Source organism: Acomys minous (genome assembly GCF_964271855.1).
Source record: "Acomys minous genome assembly, chromosome: 3".
NCBI lineage: Eukaryota > Metazoa > Chordata > Mammalia > Rodentia > Muridae > Acomys > Acomys minous.
This window is the reverse complement of record NC_140485.1, coordinates 3,766,065-3,789,186: the sequence shown is the minus strand read 5'-3', so window position 1 is coordinate 3,789,186 and position 23,122 is coordinate 3,766,065. Positions and strand designations below refer to the sequence as shown.

Here is a 23,122-nt window from a genome sequence, read left to right as displayed (position 1 = left end):
TCTGTGTCGTCACTGCCCAGAGTGTAATGAGTGGGATTCTATGACCTGCTGCTTTCCCCGCCGCCGCCCCCCCCCCCCCGTGTCATCTGTGATCTCCCCAATTTAGATTGCTCCACTGGAAACCATCTGGGGTCATCCTTCCCTGAGCCTCCATGACTAGTTCTGTTTGTTTTTGTCCTTGTCTTTACCTCTTACCCACACTCTACTTTGTACCTGCTCTTCATGTCAGAGGGAAACCTGTGCCACCTGCCACCCACAGCTTACTCCTGCTGGAGTCCTCTGTCCTGCCTGCGCAGGCTGCTGCCCTCTATGTCCTGCGCAGGCTGCTGCCCTCTATGTCCTGCCTGTGCAGGCTGCTGCCCTCTATGTCCTGCCTGCGCAGGCTGCTGCCCTCTATGTCCTGCCTGCACAGGCTGCTGCCCTCTATGTCCTGCCTGCGCAGGCTGCTGCCCTCTATGTCCTGCCTGCACAGGCTGCTGCCCTCTATGTCCTGCAGGCTGCTGCCCTCTATGTCCTGCCTGCACAGGCTGCTGCCCTCTATGTCCTGCACAGGCTGCTGCCCTCTATGTCCTGCCTGTGCAGGCTGCTGCCCTCTATGTCCTGCCTGCGCAGGCTGCTGCCCTCTATGTCCTGCCTGCGCAGGCTGCTGCCCTCTATGTCCTGCCTGCGCAGGCTGCTGCCCTCTATGTCCTGCCTGTGCAGGCTGCTGCCCTCTATGTCCTGCCTGTGCAGGCTGCTGCCCTCTATGTCCTGCCTGCACAGGTGCTGCCCTCTATGTCCTGCACAGGCTGCTGCCCTCTATGTCCTGCCTGCGCAGGCTGCTGCCCTCTATGTCCTGCACAGGCTGCTGCCCTCTATGTCCTGCCTGCGCAGGCTGCTGCCCTCTATGTCCTGCCTGCGCAGGCTGCTGCCCTCTATGTCCTGCCTGCGCAGGCTGCTGCCCTCTATGTCCTGCCTGCGCAGGCTGCTGCCCTCTATGTCCTGCCTGCGCAGGCTGCTGCCCTCTATGTCCTGCCTGCGCAGGCTGCTGCCCTCTATGTCCTGCCTGCGCAGGCTGCTGCCTAAACAGTGGCCCAGGTAGGAGGCTTAGAGTTGGGAAACTAATCGCATCATTCCTTCTGCCACTATTCATTATGTGCTGACCACATGGCGGGCCCTGTCCTGTAAGCTGGTGGTGCAAATCTGGCAAAGTGCTGCTACCCAGGGCATGTGTCCAGCGTGGCAGGCAAGCGGGAAACCATGTTAGGAGCACCAGGTGCATCAAGAAGAAAGCCAAGGGAAGTGGGGGCAGATAAAAATATCTCTGTGGTGCAGTGTGTGGCGAAGCACCCCGTCCCCTAAATCCTAACAGTCAGGAAGCTAAGGCATGAAATGTACCTACTTCAAAACCAGCTGGGCTACATAGGGAGGCTCTATCCAAACAGACCAACGCTGGGCTACATAGGGAGGCTCTATCCAAACAGACCAAAAACACCAACAAAAAACAAAACAAAAAAAAACCTCAGCAACCCCCCCAACACACACACATATACCTCTGCTAAACATCGCTTAGAAAGAGACTCCATCCTCAGGGCTGAGATAGGGTGGCAGCGTGAAGGAACAGGTGCAGCTCTTCCTGCTGACCCTCACACAGGCATTTCCTTATAGGCCATAAATACATCAACGCTTTGTACTTTTACTTCATGGTCTTTTTTTTTTTTTCTGAGACAGGGTTTCTCTGTGTAGCCTTGACTGTCCTAGATTCACTCTGTTGACCAGGCTGGCCTCAAACTCATAGCAATCCGCCTGCCTCTGCCTCCCAGTGCTGGGATTAAAGGCGTGTGCCACTATGCCCGGCTTTCTTCATGATTATTTTAAAAGAATTCATTCACAAAACCTATCAGATGTGATCATTCCTATGCATTTTCTCTGTGTGTCTTTATGTCTGTGAGGTGCGTGCATGCGTGTGTGTGCATGTGTGCATGCGTGTGTGTGTGTGTGTGTGTGTGTGTGTGTACACCTGCATGGGAGAGTATGTATGTATGTGTATGTACAGCTGCATGGGAGGGTGCGTGTGTGTGTGTGTGTGTGTGTATGTGTGTGTGTGTGTGTGTGTGTGTACACTTGCATGGGGGAGTACATGTGTGTATGTGTGTGTGTGTATATACACCTGCATGGGAGAGTGCATGTGTGTATGTGTGTGTATGTGTGTATACCTGCATGAGGGAGTGCATGTGTGTATGTGTGTATGTATGTGTGTGTGTGTAGACCTGCATGGAGGATATGTGTGTGTGTGTGTGTGTGTGTGTGTGTGTGTGTGTGTGTGTGTGCGCGCGCCTGCCCCCATGTGGGCAGGCACACACACACATGCCTGTGGAAGCGAGAGAGATCTGTATGGTGTGTTGTCTTCAATTTCTCTCTACCTTATTTTTTCACGTAGGTGAATATTTTTTCTGCATGTATATGGATATACCATGTGCATGCCTGATGGCCACAGAGACCAGAGGAGAGCATCAGATCCCCTGGAACTGGAGTTATATGAAGTTGTGAGCTGCCATGTGGATGCTGGGGATTGAACTCTGGTCCTCTGGAAGAATAGCCAGCACACTTGACCTCTGAGCCATCTTTCCAGCCCCTCTGCTTTATTACTTGAGACTAAACCTGGAGCTTGCCGATGTAGCCATACTGGCTGGCCGCAAGCCCTTAGGATCCTCCTGTGTCTGCCTCCCAGCTCTGGACTTACAGGTGCCTTCTGCCATGTGTGGCTTTTTATGTGAGTTCTAGAGACGTAAATGCCGGTCCTTGTGTTTGCATAGCGTGCACTTTACCCACTGAGCTGTCTCTAAGTCCCTCTAATACATCCTGAAAGCAACCTCCCCCCTTCTTTTCAGCCCTCCACAGCTTGCTCACGCCTATCTAGTCCTACATAAATACAGATATAATCATAACACCCCTTGAAGAAAGTACAATTTATTTTTAAACAGTAGGCGGCAGGGGTGGGGGTGGATTAAACCAGTGAGCTCAGATAAGAATTGAAATTTTCAGGTGTCCAGATACTTGGAGAAGCATACGTATCTTCTCTCCATGGCAATTGGCTGCCCAGGAATTCCTAGGGAGGATATTGTATCTGTTGAAGCAAAGAAAATTGTCAAAGTAACTGCCATTTTGAAGGCTCTACTTGACAGATGTGCGAGTATAGAAATCTATGTATTATTGAATAATGCTTTTTAATATGCCTAAGAATCAGCAATTTGTAAGCCTGTTTACATTCTCACCATCTGGGTGCATTCTGTCACCCATCTGTTTCCTGTAATTATGTAATTATCAATATAAGGAAAGAATAGGTGATATAATTAACAAGAAAAACTGGTCCACACTGAAAAGAAAAAATGGCACGCATCTGCTGAGTGGCTTTTTGTTGCTTGCTCTTCCTTGTTAGCCGTTGTCCTGCCCCCACCCCACTCCCCACCCCCATACCCCACACCCACACCCCACACCCACACCCCACACCCACACCCACACCCACCTTCAGGAGAGCTGTTTTTGAGCATCCCCTCTCTCACACAAACACACACAGAGTTATGCAGAAAGCAGATTTTAAAAGTATTACAGGCGCCAGCACTGCTGTGAAGAAGGCATCAGAAGCCTTCTTGCTGTTGCGTGTGATTCTTTCCCACTGGGATAGACCTGATAGTCATTTCCAGAAAATATAGCATGAACAGCTAGAGGTCTAGGAAAGTTGTAAATTAATTAGTGACAGATGGGAGGGGAGGGTAAGTGTGTGGCCTGTCATGGAACATTTGTTAGAAAACTGCTTTGGAAAAAAAATTCCCATACTTTTTTGTTTTAATGGCAAGGCTTAAGCAGTATATGTCATTTTAAAATAGGACAAAGGGTCCCAGTGGATTGAGTTAACATCTACATAATGCCTCTAAAGTTCACCCTTGAAGAAGTTTCTTTGTGTCATGGAGACTTGTGGGTACACGCATGGAACTCAGACTGCTTGGTTACAGAGCGAAAGCTCCCTCCCTCAGTACTAAGGACAGCTGTGGGGGGACAGTAGGCACCCAACTCTAAGTCTCTTCTCCTGGCCTGCAGCCAGCCATGGTGAGCAGGAAGATGCAGCCGCAGGAGAGCATGTCTGTCCCCCATCTCTATGGCCCCCACCCTGACGACAGCCTCTGTTGCTGATCCCTACCTCAGTGCAAGCAAAGATGGATGCTATGCTCCTCACAGAGGCTGTCCAGCAGTCCAGGAAGCCAGCACTGCGGATGCTTGGGCTTGGCCAGATCCTGGGTGTCGACTCCAAGACACACACACAAGAGGGGTGAGGCCCTGGTTCTACCTAAATGATAGTTGCTGTTCAAGGTGGAGGCAGGAAATCTCCAATTTTTCTCCACTAATCTGAAATGTATTCAGGAACAGGACTCAAATCCCGATTTCCTCCTGGGTTTTCCAGGACATCTTCCTCTGAGTTCCCCCGGGGGTGGAGGTGGTTTCTGTCTTTCACAGTGTTCCCAGCTGCTCCCTTTTTATATCCAGTAAGTGATAGGAAAGACGAGAAGAAAATCTGTGAGTTGTAAAACCATAAATTTTATATAAAATTACACAGGCTTTTAAAATAATAGTTCTCACTGGAAAAAAAAATAGCTAGGATAGACGTCTGTTCAGCCGTTTCTTAATCTGAACCCAGAACTATCTGTCCGGCTAGCATCTCTCTTTTCTCCTCCGGGTAATGCATCACACTCACAGTAGGGCCACACTCACAGTAGGGCTACCCCATGTCTTCTTTCTAGGTGACGCTTTTACACATTGAGGTTGTGTTGAGATTTCATTCTAGAGCCTCGTGTTCAATGTAGCCGTGGACGGCACGATCTGCAGCTGAGTCTCACCAGTTACAGGAAGAGCCTCCACGGGCAGCCCTGGCTTCCCCACCTTCCTTGTTCCATGTCCGGCAAGCGAGCACAGTTGCCACCAACGTTTCTCTTTGTTCCATTCAATCAAACACTATTCTTCTTCACTAAATCCTCCAAAGAGACAGTCACCACCCTCCTTCTATCTTTTAAAAAAAGTATTTTTTCATTACTAACCCAAAGCAGTGGATACTCATAAGACAAACATATAGAAGAAAATTACTGGCATGCTTGGGGACACATTTCTAAAGGAATAGGATTGGGGACAAATGCCACTCAATTGCTTTTGACTTTATATTCATTTCCTTAATCCACAATTAAAGTCAGTTCATTGCAGCCGTAACTGATGAACTAATTAGGGTTTTAAAGGGAAGTGTACCATTTAGCCCCCATGGAACCTTTCTTCTGCCATTCATGGTGTCGGAAAAAGGTTGAAACAATTATTTTTTTCCACAAAACATTTCAGTTAAAATGTTTAGTATTTAACAAAAGAGCACACAGTAATTGTTCAAGAGAAAATTACTTTTAAAGAGCTATTTTCATATACATAGTCATGTTCAACCTAAAAAACAATTAGAGACTTTGGAAATCCTTATGTTCTATACTGAAACATACTAAAAATTGTTAATGCTTAGACCGAATGGCTTCCATTCAACTGTCACAAGTGGCATTAATTTTTCAAGTGGTAACTGTTGCTCAAGATGCTATTGTGCCTGTGTGATAAATGTTTAATGATTTGGTAGTACATGCATGGCTTAAAATCCATTATTTATTGCACCTTTGCTTGCCTGGCAAAAGTGCTGATTTTAAAGCTCCAGCAGTCATGAAAACACATTTATATGAAACCAGTGGCTGATAATATATTTCCTTACTGTAAATGTCAGTGGGATTCATGTGTTGCTGACATCACATCTTGTTTGGAAGATGAAGGCTGCACAGTTAGGGGACGCGCCAGATGGTGTCATTAACACGAATGCTGGGACTGTTTACCACTGACATGCGTGTGAGAAATTAAAAGTCCATGACCTATCTTTACACCAACCCAAGTGGGATGTTAACAGTGATCGGGTGTTAATTATGGTGCACTGTACTTGCCTCCTACCATCCACTCCAAAGAATTTTAGGGGATTGGGGGGAAAAAAAGGTTGTGTTTGAGTAAAAGGAGGATTTGGGTTTGACTTTGTGTTTCTGCTGTGAAGCTTTCCGGAAATCACAGCTGCCGTGGCATAAGCATTAACCCTCAGGTGTAGCAGTCCAGCTCCATCAGGACTTCCAGGCACAGTGAAGCCTTCGTGCTAATTAATTATAGAATATTGTTATCACTGTTTGTTTTTGTTTTCAAAACTTTGGGTCTATCAAACACTTCACTTTGGTGGCAGAGGGGGGTGGTGGTTTCTACTGGGAACATGCGATTGGTGGCCTTTAAATAATGTCAAAATCATCAGGAATTCATTCAAGAGTGAGAAGGAAACAGGTGGGAATTCTTAAAGCACTTTCTTGGGTGCTACGGGCCCTCACTCTGTGAGAGTTGGCAGCGGGGGGCGAAAGCCCTTCTCTCCCTGAGCAGCGGAGCTGGCCTGGCGCTGTCTGCTGAGACCGTGGGCTCACTTTTGTGTGTCAGAGCCACCCCCACTGACTGTGTCTCCCTACTGTCCTGGTGAGACCTCGGCTTAGCTGCCTGCCAACCTCTCTTTTCATTTCAATTTAAAAAGAAGGTGGCTGGATTTGTTTTATTCCTCTCTCCGAGTCCTTCACTTGAACCAAGAGGCAGTTCCATTGATTCTGACCAGATGCCTTTGAACTTCAGTGGTAGCCTTAGCACACTCTGTAGGAATTTTCAGAAAAACCCATTCTTTCAAAACGCCCATTGTACATTGCTTCTACAATAGCCTGAGCGAGCCTTTGGTATGCAGAATTTTAAAGTCTTGTGAAAGAGAATCCAAACCATTGTTCGCACTGAGAAGAAAGAAGCGTAATTTCTTGAGACAGAATTGGAGATACATTTGGGTTGTCAACACAAATGCTTAGGCTGATTGAAAAATGAGCACTGTGCACAGAGGCACACATTAGACCTTAAAGTGCAGTCTCATGGGTCAGCCCATTCACTGGACACGTGTGTGTGTGTGTGTGTGTGTGTGTGTGTGTGTGTGTGTGTGTGTGTGAACATATCCAGGAGCAAAGCTGAAGAAATGATGAAAGAAAGCAAGACTCACAACAAAGCAGGACTGGGCCCAGAAACAGCTCACTTGGATGGAAATTCCCAGAAAAAGGTATTATTTCCCGGAGCTGTTCTTTCCCTAGCAGAGATACCAGAGGCTGAACCCAGCAGCACAAGGCCACTTGCCCAACTTGCACCGGGCAGAGTATTCTCTGCAGGAATAGGAGTTTTCATTTCCCTCCTGGTTCCAAGCTGTGCCAAATAATGCTGGCTCCCAGCGGTGGGGGAGACGGGGGTGAAGTGCCCACAGCTGGCCCTCAGCCTCCATCCTGCCTTGACCCTGCTCCTTTCCTTGTGTCTCCTCCTGTGCTTGCCTCCTACATTTTCAGTCACTCTGCCTCTGCCTCCCGAGACCACCTCTGCAAACCTGCTCAAGGAGACTGACTGACCAGCATGCCGTGTTCAGCCTTGCTCTGGCTTGTCTCTTACCCGGTCACTCCTCTCCTTTGTCTGCCTGGAAATACTCTGTTGATTTTTGCAAATCCAGCTCAGCTGTCGCTTTCTCTGGGAATCCTCCCCTGACTTTTCCTGCCATCTTGGGCCAGCTGATTCCAGGGCTTCCCAGCTGAGTCTAGACCTGCATCCCAGAGCACAGTCCTGCCTACTCCACGGACCCACAGTCCCGGGAGCTAACAGAAGGCTTGTTCCTTTAATCCTGTGCATTTTCAATGTGTTCACCACACACACACAGCAGTAGCTTCCTGGTTACACTAGCCCTCCCACATATACTGCATCTTGTTTGTTTGCCTGTGTCCTTACCTCTTAAGCCAAAAACAGTGCCTAATTCACACCTCAGCTCTTAGGCCTGTGCTAGCTATATGCAGATGCTGTAGTGAGCTGGTGGGTTAAGCTTGTGCTAACAATTTGATGACAAGATCTTTGAAGAGATTCTCTGCATGGCCACAGAAGCAGCCTACATTAGAATGACTTTGTTGCTAGCAATGACAAAAGCAAACCCCCAAATGGAATCACTTACGTTAAACGTCCAAATTATCAGACTGAGCTCTAGGTTGTTTGTTTAAAAGTTCCAACCTTCTGAAAAAAACAGCCAAGAGATGATAGCTAACTCCCATTAAGACGACAAGATTTGCCTCTCCCCCTATAAGGGGAGTAACTTTGAAAGGACTCATTTCAAGCCCAATGCCAACGCCCTCCCAAGAAAGAAGAGCTGGAGGGTGACGTCAGCTACCATCATCCAATAGTTTAATCAGCCACACCTATCCAATGAGGCAGCCATAGAAACCCAAAGCTAAGGGTTTTGGAGCATCTCCATACAGAGATGCTGGGAGTGCAGCACATCTGGAGGGCACAGGGAAACCTCATGACCCTTGTCCTGCTCCGTGTGACTGGCCAGGTCTGAGTTCTACCCTTTTATGATAAACTCATGACCTGGTAAGTTCTCAGCCACCGAGGGAAGGTCATGGGAATCTCACACAGTTGGTCAGAAGCACAGGCGACTAACGTGCACCTGGGAGCAGGCCCGGGGAGCTGACCCCAAGAAGAGAGTGTCAGAACTGAACTGAGCTGGAGGTCACTCAGCTGGTGTTGGAGTTTCTGTGTCAGAGGATGGGGCTGGAGAGAAGGTCTGCAGAGGAGAGAAACTGCCTAGATACCATATGCAAATAGCATCGTTTTGGAACAAGCTAATTTAATATGAAGAATGGCTTCAATCATTTTTTAAATAGTTTCTAACTTCAGAGGCTACATTATCATTTGATATACTAATATGACTAGCTATTCCATAGGCATATAGATTTGAGAATGATTGCATAGCCACATACAAAGTCAGCAAGCTTTTCTTTTTCAAGAGATGTACCTAGGAGCAGGCGAGATGGCTCAGCAGGGAGACACATGCGCATGGGCCTGAGCTCAGCCCCTAGAGCCCACATGGTGTAACTGAGTACAAACTGTCCTCAGGCTCCACTTACGTGCTGCGGTAGGTGCACACACACACACGTGCAAGGAAGAGGAAGTTAGAATGTTTTAATTACTGTGTTTTATTAAAAAATAAATTAAAATGAGATACATATGAAATATAGCAATAATGCCATAGGTTGTCCTTTTACAATGATGCAAATCCAATACTTGGTTTTGTAATGCATTTCCCTGCCATGGATTTACCTCATTGCTGCCTTTCTCAGAAGGCTTGCTCCAGAGAAGTCATTTTTCTACTTTGTGGTTGGCATCCGTGATAGTAAGAGCAAGTTCCTAGTGTCAAATTCTCTCCAGACAGGATTCTACACAAGTGGTGTGGCCACTCAAAGGACATTGCTATGCCCTTGACACTGCTGGTGGCAGGAGAGGGGACCTGGAGCTACCTGCTCAGGAGTCTCCTGTTGTGCTTGTTGTGCTTACTAATGCCCTGTACGTTGAGGCTTAGTGGTTGGGAGCAGTGCCTAAAAGCCAACAGCATGTCTCCTTTGCCAGGGCTTGTGTATTGTACCATACCTGTCATGTTTTTATATGAGTTACTTGCTCACGGTGCTATTTAATTTAAAACAAGGGAATTAACCTCTTAATCATATCAAGCCCAAAACATCGTCATTTACAAGGTACAACTTTATTTCATGTATCATTCGGAAAAAAATGTGGTCAATTAAACCATGGCACAGTGTCTGAGTCACCGTCCAGAGCATCACGTGTACCAGTCATGCAAGCTATTGCCTTGGAATTCCTCTCATCTCTTCCTAGAAGGGAGGGTGTTTATATTTTCTACCAGCACATTATTTGTGGGGCAATCAAGAGAATATTTTACATGAGTTTCAGTAACAAAATAGGACGTGGCTTTGTGTACTTTTGAGAATCCTCTTTTATTTTGCTGCTAAAGCCGCACTCAATAGTTGTACTGCAAGAAAATATGGAATGGCCACCATCCCTCCGATAAGCAATATTTGCTTCATTGATAGCAAATATGTACCGTGCTGCTCAGTTTCTGGCCTTTATGGAAACACATTAATAATTGTTTATGTCAATGCCAGATTATGCTACAGTCCTTTTGAAGACATTTCTCAGAAACGGCTAAGCTCAAAGTGCTGTGCACATAGCACACTGCTCTTGTGAAGTGGTAGCCGAGAAATCACCCTGAGCAAATAAAGACTACCCTGTCACATGGCTGACTGTTCCACTGTAATTGTCAAGGTGAGGACTGCGGAGCTGATCTCAGGAATGCTAACCTGAAAAAATATGTAAATGAGATCTGACGAACCCTCCACAGGCACTCCATTCAACTTACAGACCAAGGTTTTCTCGTATAAAATGGCCACAAATCATCCAATCAATAAATGAGCAAATGAATAGAGCAAGCAGTTTTTTAAAGAAGAAACAGAAATGGCCAATAAAAATGTGGTTTAAAAAAAAAAAAGTTCAACAGCCTGCACCATCAGGAAGATGCAAAATCAGGCATCTTTGAAACTTCCTCATCCCAGTGAGAATGGCTGTCATCAAGAAAACAAAAGACAACAAATGCTAATGAGGGTGCAGAGAAAGGAGGACCCTTCGCCACTGCTAGTAGATTGCAGACTGGAAATCAATACGAAGGCTCCTCAAACATCTGAAAATAGAGTAACCATATGATCCGGCAATCCTGGGCATATATCCAAAGAAATGTATGTCAGCATACCATGGGGATACTTACACACCCGTGTTTACTGTACACTATTCACAACAGTCAAAACACGGAGCCAGCCTAGATGCCCATCCGCAGATGGAACGGATAAAGAAAATGTGGTCTGTAAATGCAACAGAGCTTAACTCAGGTGCAAAGAAGAATTAAATTATGTCATTTGTAGGAAAAAGAATGGAACTGGAGATCTTCATATTAAACAACACAAAACAGACTCAGCTATCACGTGTTGTCCGTGTGGAATCTAGATATGCATGGGATGTATGCATAGGTAGGAAGTGAGCATAGAGAAGAGTCTGGGGGGAGGAAGGGGTCCAAAGGGAAAGCAGCACAAGAGAGGACAATGAGGGGCAAAAAGGAAGATAAATATCACGTGTTCTCATACAAGGAACCTGGGTTTATATATATTTATATATGCATATATATGACATGGAATTCAGGGAGACTCAGTGAGGGGGGTGGAAATGAGCGGGAAGGGAAAGAAAGGGTGACGGGAGCAGGAACATGAGCAGTGACACACAGTAACATGTCACCAGGCCCTTACTTTGTACACCAAAAAACAATATTTAAAAAAATATATATGTATATATATATATAGAGAGAGAGAGAGCGCCAGGAGTGGTGGCGCACGCCTTTAATCCCAGCACTCAGGAGGCAGAGGCAGATGGGTCTCTCTGTGAGTTCAAGGCCAGCCTGGTCTACAGAGGAAGTCTAGGGCAGCCAGGGCTGTTATACAGAGAAACCCTATCTTGAAAAACCAAAGAAATAAATAGAATAACAAGGAAGCCTTAGAGAATGGTTCAAGTCAAATCTGAAAAATCATGATAATGGGCGAGTAGGAAATAAGAGTACAAGAAGGCTGGGGCAGATGGAGTAGACAGGAGCAAATGCAAGCTGAGCGCAGCTCATTGCAGAAGCTAAGGGGGTTGGTACAGCCTGCAGCTGCCCAGCCGCACCTGCCCTCCTTACCCACCCCTTCCCTGGCCTTAGCGATACTGTGGCTGTCACGTACAAGGGCATGGTGAACTGAACTATAGGAGCATGTTTTCTTACGTATGGCTCCTGAGAAGTTGTTGGAATTGGAACTCTGGGACAGCTGCTTAAAGAGAGCGTGGGATGGAAACATAGTATCTGGATGTCCAGAAGCCACGTGGACCATATTTATAGATGGAAGTCATGCAGTAAGAGAGAAGCTGTGCAGATCCAAACCCACATCTCTCTCTCTTCTTGGGTTTGTGGCTCTGCCTCCGTAGAACCCTGGGCTGCGTTTTTTCAGATTTCCACTCTGTGCAAATGATAAATTGCCTTCCGTCCTCTCTTGGCTGTTTGGAGTTAGGTCTGTGCATTTTCTGGTTTGTAGTAGAAAGGTAACAAGGACAGGCGCCTGCCTTCTTCAGCCGGAAGAGGCCATCGCAGGACTCCATTGAGTTCCCACTTGCTGCTGGAATTAAGGTCAGGACTGTAAAGGAATTGGAGGTACGCTAGCTCTTTAAGTGAGAAATTGCCGTGGGCAATGCCACTAATGTTTTACAGAGGCAAAGCGAGTGCCAGGGCCACTTCATGAATATTTAATGAGTGTTATGGATTAAATGTGAAATATTCTTGCACAATGTCATGGGTTTGCACACTTGGCCCCAGCTGGGAGAGTTGTTGTGGGAGGTTGTGGGACCCAGCTAGAGGGTGTGTGCCGCATGAGCTTCATGGCCTCCAGCTTGGCCAAGTCCTAGCCCAGGCTTTCTCTACAGTACAACCTCAAGCTCCCGTGAGCGCTTTGCGATGCCACGCCCTCCCTGCCATGGTACCCTGAGTCGGGGTAAGCCCTTCCTCGCCTACGTAGTCTTAGTCAGGCATTCAACAAGGAGATGGAGAAGTGACGGCGAGCGTACCCTGCAATGGCTGAGGTCCCTTCTCGTCCCACATGTTACATATGTATGTGCATACAGCTTCATGTATGCTCTTGCGGTGTCAGTCAGGAAGCCTGAGAGTCGCCTGCCCTCAAAGGATAGTAACAGAGCAGTTTGCACTCTTCTTCTGAAGTCTCCGTCTTCAGGGGTGTTTGGAGCCTCACCTCCCCAACCAGAGGAAAACTAAGAGAACAGGTCAACAGGTAAGGCTCGCCGTCAAATCGCCTACACAGATGTCCTATGCTTTGCCAGACAAAGGTGCTGGCATTCATATCTGCCTTTGGAGTTTTAAAAGTTTACAGGAATGATTTGTGAAGCTGTGTATCGTTTCTGTGGAAGGCACTTCGCTGGCCTGGGTATAAGTAGTCACACCACACCACCTTTCCTTTATCTGGTGAAGACTGTAATCCTTTGCGCTAAAGAGGTCCCACTTGTGAACTTTGAACTTTAAAACTTACACTGACATTTGCAGCACTGTCAATCTGTCATCGTTTGTTTTATTTAATTTGTGAAAACAGAGGATTTCTCAAAGAGGAAACAGAATTGGGAAGCACCTGGGGGTGGGGAGGGAATTACATGTATAAAGCAAAAGCAGGCTGACTAAGGGTCTCAGAAAGTCTCCTCCTAATGGGCTGGACTCCACGTCCTCCGCTCCGTGTGTAGACCGAGGGCTCTTTGATGCCCCCGGAAGCTTTCTGTAACAGAAAGCTGCATACCTATGGGCGTGAGCTGAAAACTGAGCTTATTGTCCTGCCCTTGAGGAGTGTGTTTCCAGAGATTTGCCTTCCATATGCAGTGGAGAGAAGATGTGCAATTTCACCTTGCATAACATCTTTGCCTGGGAAGTGCCAGTGCTGTAGACTTCCTTTAATGAGGAGGCAGAGCTGGCTGTAATTTATTTCTATTTTACACCTGCACAAACTAAGGACCTCAACCAGGGCCATGTGTGCTACAACGTTCTCTGTGTTGATGAATATTAATATTTACTCATAAATTTAGCAAACCTTATTTATTCATTAATAATTTCTCCAAATAACCACACATCAAGACCATGATTTACTCAAAATTAAGCACAGAGGCGAACATGATCGCTAGCCTACTGTCCCACTATCATTTTATCTCCCTCCTGTCCGAGGTCCCACGTACTTGGGTTTTTTATCTTCTCTGGAATCTTCCATTTCCTCTTCTCCTACACATTCTTCTTCCTCCCAGACCTCTGACCTCGAAACCGCAAAGCTCCACCTCCCTCTCTCCTGCCAGGTCCCAAGCTTCAGTGTTCTTATTAACCAGTCACCTTTAAATTAGATGACGCAAGGCTTCCACAACACAGACAGGTGCACATGAGGATGTGCATGTTCTGTAAACCTTGCAAATCTGAGGTTGCAATTTTACTCCTGCCCCTCCCAACATACACCCCCCACACACACATACACCATGTAATAAAAAGCAACTACCTAAAAAATCGAGCAAAACTTCTTCCAGGTGATTGATTACACGCACAGGCAATCTTCGATGTGCAGACATTCATAGGAAATGACGAATCCCTTCCCCATTTCTTAACTCGGCACTTCTCAGCTCCTGCCTTACCTGGACTGTGTTTCCCTGCCCTTCCCCAGCCTCAGAGTTCAGCTCAGGAATATCTTGACTGCCACATTATCTCCCATGTTATCACTTGTATTCCTACTTCAGGGATGGAATTTAAGGCTGATGTTTTAAAGTCAGTGTTGATTTAAAAGACCATCTACCTTTAGAAGGTCGGTGTATACATCATGACCTTTGGTTAGTCCCTCCTGCTAGAGTACGCAGTCATGCCGGTGGGAACCATCCCTCTGTTAAGATTCTAACTCAGGAGCATTAGAAAAATAGAATCAGAAATATTATGACATGATGCAGAGAGAAGAATCTGACTTCCCGTCCATCCGTCAGCGTGTTATGGACATAACGAACTCACAGGCCCTCTGCTTATTATTGAAGTGTTTTGCCCTGGACCAGCAGAGTGGCTTCTAGAGTAGCCAAGACTACACAGAGAAACCCTGTCTTGAAAAAAACCTATCATCCACCTAACAGTCTGTCTGTCTGTCTATATTTAATATATATGTATTAAATGTGTTTAATATATATTAGATAAGGCATATATAAAATGTATAACAACACATGATATATTAAATAAGGCATGTATAATGTCCATGTTTGAAACGTAAGACAAGGGGTTGGGATGTACCTGAGTTAGGGCACTTGCCTAACATGCACAGAGACTTGAATTATCTTGAGCACTATATAAAAATGTCTGTGCCGGCACACACCTGTAACCCCAACACTTGGGAAGTGAAGGCAGAAGAACCAAAAGCTCAAGATCACCCTTGTCTGTCTACATAGTGAATTTGAATCCAGTCTGGGCTACATGAGACTGTACTACAAACTAAAATAATAAGTAAAACCAATATTAATAGATCAAACTTTTGCTTGAGGTTTATTGTTAAGATAGCCAGGCCCCACATAGGACCTCCCACTCGTGAGGCTTTCCCCCCCTTTTTTTTCAGGGGATGAAGGGTAGATGCTCAGGGTGAAGAAACGATCAGGAGCTGGCCTGGCTCAGAGGGCCTTCCCTATCTGCTTCGTTTGGTTCTTTTGAGAAAGGGTCTTACCCTGTACTGCCCAGACTGACCCTTTGCCTTAGCCTCCTGTGTTCTGACTAACAGACACACCACCGCACCTGACCATACCTGCTTTCTTTCCCATGCAAAAACAACAGTTCAAAGAAACATTAAAAAAATAATAATAATAAAGATTCTAAGCAACACCCTATTTCTTGCTTATAAGGAAAACAAGCCCTTCAAAAGCAGAAGCAGCAGCATTCACCTGCTTGTCACTTGTCACTGAGGGAGGCTTCTATGCTGGGTAGAGAAAAATCATGAGGCATTTATAACTGCAACTACTAATTTTTTAAAAGATGGCTCCCACTTACTTCAGGAGCGTTCATCTTATCTGACAGCGGGTGTGTTTTTAATAAAAACCTGAAGACAGAATTGGATTTACAGGAGCATCACTGTGATACATGCTCATTCTCCTGAGACACCACCCCTACCTGGTACTGATCACTAACTTTTGACACCCCAAAGCCAGTCTGCATATTTAGCAGTTAGAAAGGTGATTTCTGAGGCCTGGCAGCTGTTGGTGCTAACGCTATTGTGCAGTGAAACAAAAGCCATTCTGCCGCTCCTGGCTGCCTTTGTGTCTGTGATACTGGAGTCCGTCCATGCATGGTGTCTAATTCTTTACTGGGGAATTTCATTACTGGCCACGGCTCAGAGCTAGTTTACACTTCCCACGGTGGAGGCGATATCTGAGCCTACCTGCTAATGGAAGGAAGCTCGGCTTTTGACCTCTGTTAAGATGCTTGCATTTTAAGTCTGTTGATTAGCCCTGCGGCGAGATGCCATCGTAACATCCTCCTACCTTCCCTCCTCTGACCCACCAAACTCAAGACCGGCTAAGTGAGCCTGTAGCCTGTTAGCCTCGGAAATGAAGCCGAGTGCACGGTAGGCCAGTGCGCGTGGAACCGTGGAGCACCACACAAACCAGCGAGAACTTGATGTCTTGCGTGACTGATGTTTGTTTGAAGAGTTGTGTTTTCTAATAGAAAGTGTATCAACCTAGGAAGTTTTCAGTTGCATATGCAAGAAGCAAAACAGCCTAAACGACCGACCGAGGAAATGCCACCTTCCTAAGCCTCCCTGGGCTGTGCCCTTTGCGGTCTGATGTAATTCTCTTCCCCTGGAGGGGAGTGACTTGACCCAGCTGAGAGTTGGGCTCCAGCATATGGTTTGCTTGGGCTGGAAACTGAAAGCATCCCCCGCCCTTCTCAGACTTCTCCTGTTGCTACTGTAGAGCCCAGTTGTCTCTCATCAGAAGTTGGAGGGTGGGGAGGTGGGGGAGTGGGACAGCCAATAAGGTAGCCATTTTGTGTTTCACATCTGCATCTTGTGAAGTCACACAGCTCCGGGCTTCACTCTGATTAGGCCAGCCCAGATTACATGTTTAATGTGCTAGGCTAATCATTGAGTAAGGAGAAGTTAGGATCATGTGACTTACCAGTGAAAGGAGATTATGTCTTTCTAGCTATCTGCCTATCATTTATCTATCTATCATGTATATGATAGATATATATGGTAAACATATTATATATGCATATATACATAAATACACATATATGTATATGTAGGCAGACATACAGGTAAGGGTAACCAGGAATCTGTGTGACGGAGAGAGCTGCAGCCGAGTCCAAGCTAGATCAGCACACGTCTTGCTAACCCAGAGGTGTTTTTTTTGGTTTTGTTTGGGTTGTTTGTTTTTTGTTATTTTGGTTTTTTGTTTTTTGAGACAAAGAGTTTCTCTGTACCTCTGGCTGTCTCTCTGTAGACCAGGCTGGCTTCGAACTTGCAGAGATCCGCCTGCCTCTGCCTTCTGAGTGCTGGGATTAAAGGCGTGCGCCCCTGCCCAGCGCTAACTCAGAGTTTCATGAGTGAGAGTAAGTGACACTTCTAAGCCAGCGTATTTTGGAATGGTTCGTTATGAAGAAGGATGGGGGTAATGTGTGCTGATGTTCATTGGTTATATCATTGAGGAATCCAAAGGTAACATGGGCTTCAGGAAGCAGCTGACAATAATGTCTGCTCTAGCTCTCTGTGGTTCTCTTGGAGTTCCACCCCAGGATGGTGTTCTTTAGGATGGCTTTGCCATTTAGGCTTCCCGTCTGCACCCAGGGCTAGGTAGGAAGCAGGAAGGCTTCTGGCCTCCACGTCATGCCTCAGGCACGTCAGGCTATGTGTTTATGCTGGGCCAGCTGTAGACGCTGGGGTAAGACTATGAGATTTGTCCACTTGACCCTTTCTTAAGATGGGTGTGGGCCTAGTCTTTTCCAAAACCCACGGTATTACTTTAAAGGTGGGAGTGGGGCACGAAACATGCAGAGAAGCACTAGTAATATTAACTGTGCAAATTTCAGGTGCTTCCGACTTTGTTTATAATCTCCTGAAGTATATATATATATATATATATTTTTTTTTTTTTTTTTCTACCTCCACATTCCTAGGCTGACTAGCACTGCACAGGGCAGTGTGTGTGTGTGTGTGTGTGTGTGTGTGTGTGTGTGTGCGCGCATGTGCGTGCTTGTGTGTGCGTGCTTGTGTGTGTGTAGGGGGCTAGCCTCATCTCGGTGTTAGCTGGGAAATGACAAAGCCTAAGGTCATGGCACCCAAGGCATGGAATGGTGAATAGTAACCCAGTTTAAAGTGATCCTCGTCAGCCTTCCAGACTCCCAACTCCTAGGAGCTCAGGATTTTGAGAAAGTGAAAAGTGGATTTCGCCTGTCAGGATATGAGCTTCTGACCCAAAGGACGGGTTATTGCTCATTTAATGTTGATGTGGTCATTCCACTGACTCTGGCCTCAAACGTTTCTTAAAAGTCAGTGATAATTCTAATTTTCTAGACTGTAAATGTTTTTATTACCGCAGATGAAGGGATGAGATGAGAGCTGTTCCCAGGCCTTTCTAGCTCTTTCTGAACCCTCTCTGCCTGGGTCAACTCAGCTGTTCTGGCCACCACTCCTCTCCAAGCTGACTGACTCAAATTGGCTTCTCTCACCTTCTGACTGAGTTGCTCATCCTGGCCTCAAACTAAGTCTGGCAATATGTTTTGATCTTCTGGATCCTTCTCATCCTCTGACTTGTTCTGTCTTTACCTGTGTCTAGTCTTTCCAGCCTGCCTCTATAAAACTGTCCCAGTAAGAACCTCTCAGTAAAAAACTAGCCCCCCCCCACCTCTGCTGCTCTTAAGTGGCCTCTCTTTCTCATCCTATTCTCGTAAGACTTGGGTGTATCCTATCTCTGACTCATTCCGTCAAAACTTTCTCTGATTCGTCAGTTTGTCTGCCTCTCACTTAGACATCACTTTCAAACATGGCTGCTTCCTTCTATAAACTAACCTTACTATCACTGTTTGCGTTAGAGGGGTGTGCTCAGGGCCTGCCTGTCTTCCAGCCAGGTCCTACTGTAACCCAGAGCACGCCTGCATTCAGTAGGTCACATAAACCTAGTAGGTCTTTGGGTGTGACCCTTTTCCAGAGCAGCCATGTTGCTGGATTAAAATTCCTCTACATTAGACACATAGTATCAAATATCACCAAATAAAAGTGTGTATTGAATTAAAAATAGAACCAATGATTTTCAGTATGCTCTCTATTTTTCTTCAAGAATTAGACTTCCACCTCCCAGACCCCCACTCCCTCTTGGTAAAGCCTTTGTTCTTGCCTAGCCTCTTCAGAGTAAACCAGCCAGCAGCTTTTCAGGGTCATATTTGCAGATGTGGATTTTAAAGGGACCGCAGTTATGGTTTTTACTTCTGAGAGCTCTCCCTGAAACCTCAGCTCCGGAAAGACTGAACAGCCCTTAGGGTATAACGTATTTTTGTCATTGAGCAAATATTTGTCATTTCAACAAACTATCAAGGACCTGCTGACTACAAAGTGCTGACTGTTAAATGATGTGAAAGATACACAAGTGAATAAGTGAAGTCCTTGCCTTCAAGTAATGTAATTTAATTTCATTCAAATTTTTGGACATAAGAAAAGACAGGGTACTATAGTTCCCAGGGAATAGCTGTCTTTTTTTCTTTTTTCATTTTTTTATTATTATGTTTCTTTTTTAACATATACATTTATATTATTACACATAAAAAACTACATACAGCAGGAAGTACCACAAAACAATAAGGAAGATTATAAATGTTACATTCATAGTGATTTGGCTATCCGTATTTGGCAAACATGAAGTAGACATCTGTCCTATCTTGTTGAGTCTAAAATTCTGAATGAAAATCAACATCTATCATATCTCATCTCTATTAACTTCAAGTTTTCCAAATGCAAATAGCCAAATCACTATGACTGTAACACTTATATAATTCCTGATTGTCTCGTTGTTCTTCTTGCTACATGTAGTTTATTTTATCCATGTGTAATAATATAAATGTATATGTTAAAAAGAAACATAATTTTAAATTTTTTAAAAAAGATGTTTTCAGGGAATAGCTGTTGAGGGATTATTTACATTGCCATCTCTAGCACTGAGGACTATGGTTCTTTTTTTTTTTTTTTTTTTTTTTTTTTTTGAGACAGGGTTTCTCTGTGTAGCCTTGGCTGTCCTGGACTCGCTTTGTAGACCAGGCTGGCCTTGAACTCACAGCGATCCGCCTGCCTCTGCCTCCTGAGTGCTGGGATTAAAGGCGTGCACCACCACGCCCGGCTTGAGGACTGTGGTTCTTAATGAACTATTTATCAATAAAACAAAACATCAAAATCGAGCATTTTTTTGTGACAGAGCCTAGGCAAGTTACTATATTGTTAAATTTTTAAATATTTAGTTTATGTGGATGTGTGTGCCTGTGGGAGTTTACATGTGCCACATGCACGCAGGTTTCCCTGGAGGCCAGACGGCTACTGGTTCCCTGGAACTGGAGTTAGGAGGCCACGGTGAGCTGCCGGATGTGGATGCCGGAAACTGACCCTCAGCCCTATGAAAGAGCAGCAAGCACTGATGGCCACTGAGCCATTCCTCCAGCACCACAGTTCATTTCTAAAAACACCTTTGAATGCACACTTCTGTGGCCATTGCATGGCCATTATTGGGTTGATTTCCTGCAAAGAATTAGTTTAGTAAGGCCTTGTAATCATTCGTCTGAAGCTCTGACACAGTTCCATTTTCCTTGGGTTTTTCTTTCTCTTTGTTTTCTTGCAGGTGGGTTTTGCCTTGAACCACACGAACAGAAAACTGACATTAGAACCGAAAGTCACTGTCAATGCCAGAATTGTTGTGGTCGGTGCGTCCAGTGTTGGAATTTCGTTCCTAGAGACATTGGTGTTTTGGTGAGTTCTTTTATCCTATTTAGTCATTTATCTGTCTATCTTCTAGAAATAAGAACTCTTTTCTTGTACATTATATTTATTTATCTTTAATTGCACAACCCTTATTGGGTTTGATTACCTGCAAAGGATTGGTTTAGTAAGGCTTAGTAATTATTCAAACATGGGGGACTCTCACCCCACTTAAAAAAACAGATTTTGTTTGCCAACCCACTGCACAGCTATGTGGATTTATGAATCACTGGAACATTTCAGAAGTGAGAGGGGTAGGATAAATTATTTGTCAGTAGTACTCATTGGACCACAGCTACACCCACTTTCATGTGTTATTTGGAACTACTTTGTGCCTCAGTTGCAAACTTGAGTAACTCAGCCAAGATTGTATGGTGTAAAATGTGTAAAATTGGTGCCCTCAGCCCCCTTCCAAAGCCTCTGCGTGTCCTGTTCTGCATGGGCTTACTTCCTTGGGGAGGTACTAAGAATGGCATCAAGCATTTGGTAAGGATTTTAGATTTCTAAAACCCACACCAGGCAGACAGAATCAGGAACTCCAAAGGGGGTGGGGGTGTGTGTGAAGCTGAGATTCTGCAGTGTAACTGGACACCATGCTCTCGTAGTTTGTCTAGCCTTGGCTAGAGCGTGGTGGTCTCAGACTCACATAGATCTGCCTGCTGCTGCCTCCCAAGGGCTAATGTTATAGGCGTGTGCCACCACACCTAGCAAATTCGTATTATGTTTATTTATTCTACGTGTATGTGGGAACTCAAAAGCCAGAGGGAGGCAAGACAATCCAGATCCTTGTGATTCCTCTGGAAGCCAACAGTCAGCAGCCCCAGGGAGGAGTGGGGCTCCCAGGAAGTTAGCAAGGACCCCCAGACAAGTGCTCATGCCTGCCTAATAGGAAGTCAAGCCAACCCCACTGCATAACTTACTGGTCTGATGGCACATTAGCCAGAAAAAGAAAAGAGCCAGTCTGTTGTTTAAGTCTCTTGCCAACATGCCCGGCTCTCCAGAATATAACCGCACATAATCAGACGTGCATTCTGTGCTGTGACTGAAGTTCACGGCAGAGCTCATGTGCCTTGGCCCTGTGGTCAGTCTTAGCAGCATTCATGGCAGGTGTGAGTCAGGGGACACAGTGGACATTCACTTCCCTGCGGTGCTGCGCTGTAGTTGGAGTCTTTAACCCTCCTGCTGGCTCCCTGCTCCTAAGACTCTGAGCAGCAAGCCTTATGCCCCACCCATATCTGCGTGATGAATTAGTGGGGTAGAATTTTGAAATTGTGGAAATCAAGAAATGATTATCAACAGGTCTTAAATCTTAATTTGGCTGTAATACTTACAATGTTCTGCTTAAAGTGATTACATTAAGATATACACATGTAATTTTCCTTCTATGGAATTGACTTAGATTCAATAAAAACAAGTATACGTTCTGGTGTACGTACTGGGTTGATTAAATCCCTCAATCAGAGAGCCCTTTTAAAGCCCTCGCAGCTCTCGGTCTTCATTACGGAGATCATGTTCTCTAGAAGGGCACTGGTATCCGCTTACAGACCTCTAATCCTGGAGAGAGGAAATCGTTCTCTCATTATTTTCTCTAATTATTTTAAATTAGCAATCACCATAGTAACTTACTGCATATTTCACTTTAATGGTTTAGTTGCCACTTGAACTAAATATATACACAATTCGGCCTTCACCAAGCGCTACCTACCCATGAGGATCAAATCCACATTTTAGGAGCAAGATCTCAGGTGGGAGCATTGCCTTGCCTGGGCTCTGGAGCTGCCTTGTTGGATGGACTTAACCCGAGCTACACTGGGAAGTCCACACCAAGCCCAGCACAGCAGTCCCTTCCTCCAGACCTGGCGGTCCTGTCATCTTCCCACATGACAGATGCTCGTTGCCCTTACGTTTTTTTCCATGTAAGTAATGGCAAGCACACGGTCTCCCCTTCACAGCAGTCGGCGCATACTCTCTTCTCCCTTGTCCTAGCATCCTTGCCAAGCTCCAGGTACTGTGAGTTAGCTAAAGTGGTTTGCTTTAAGTCAGCACCCAGCATGGTCCAGGCCGTAAGGGAGTGCAAGGGATTAGGGAGTTAGGTTTGAAAAAAGAATGTAATGGGTATATTCTCATTGTGTTTCCCAGCACGACCTCAAACTTACGATTCTCTGTCATCCATCTTTTAATTTTCTGGGATTATAGGCATGTGATAACACACTGGTTCCAAGATGATGGTGGTGGTGGTGGTGGAGGTGATGGTGGTGATGATGGGGGAGGTGATGGTGGTGGTGATGATGATGGTGTGGTGGTGATGATGGTGTGGTGGTGGTGATGATGATGGTGGTGGTGGTGATGGTGGAGGTGATGATGGTGGTGGTGGTGGTGGAGGTGATGGTGGTGGTGGTGGTGGTAGTGATGGTATTGATGATGATGATGGTGGGTGGTGGTGGTGGTAGTGGTGGTGATGATGGTGGAGGTGATGGTGGTGGTGATGATGGTGGTGGTGATGATGGTGGAGGTGATGATGGTGGAGGTGATGGTGGTGGTGATGATGGTGGTGG

At 45.7% G+C, this 23,122-nt stretch overlaps 1 protein-coding gene across 2 annotated transcripts in view; it reads left to right on the top strand.

The window, feature by feature from the left end:
- Positions 1-23,122, top strand: part of CFAP61 (cilia and flagella associated protein 61) — a 265,410-nt gene that overhangs the window by 128,108 nt on the left and 114,180 nt on the right. For both annotated transcript variants that reach the window (XM_084774689.1, XM_084774688.1), the window contains one exon: positions 20,431-20,558. In XM_084774689.1, coding sequence (XP_084630815.1) covers positions 20,431-20,558 — 128 coding nt within the window. The remainder of the gene's footprint in view (positions 1-20,430; positions 20,559-23,122) is intronic.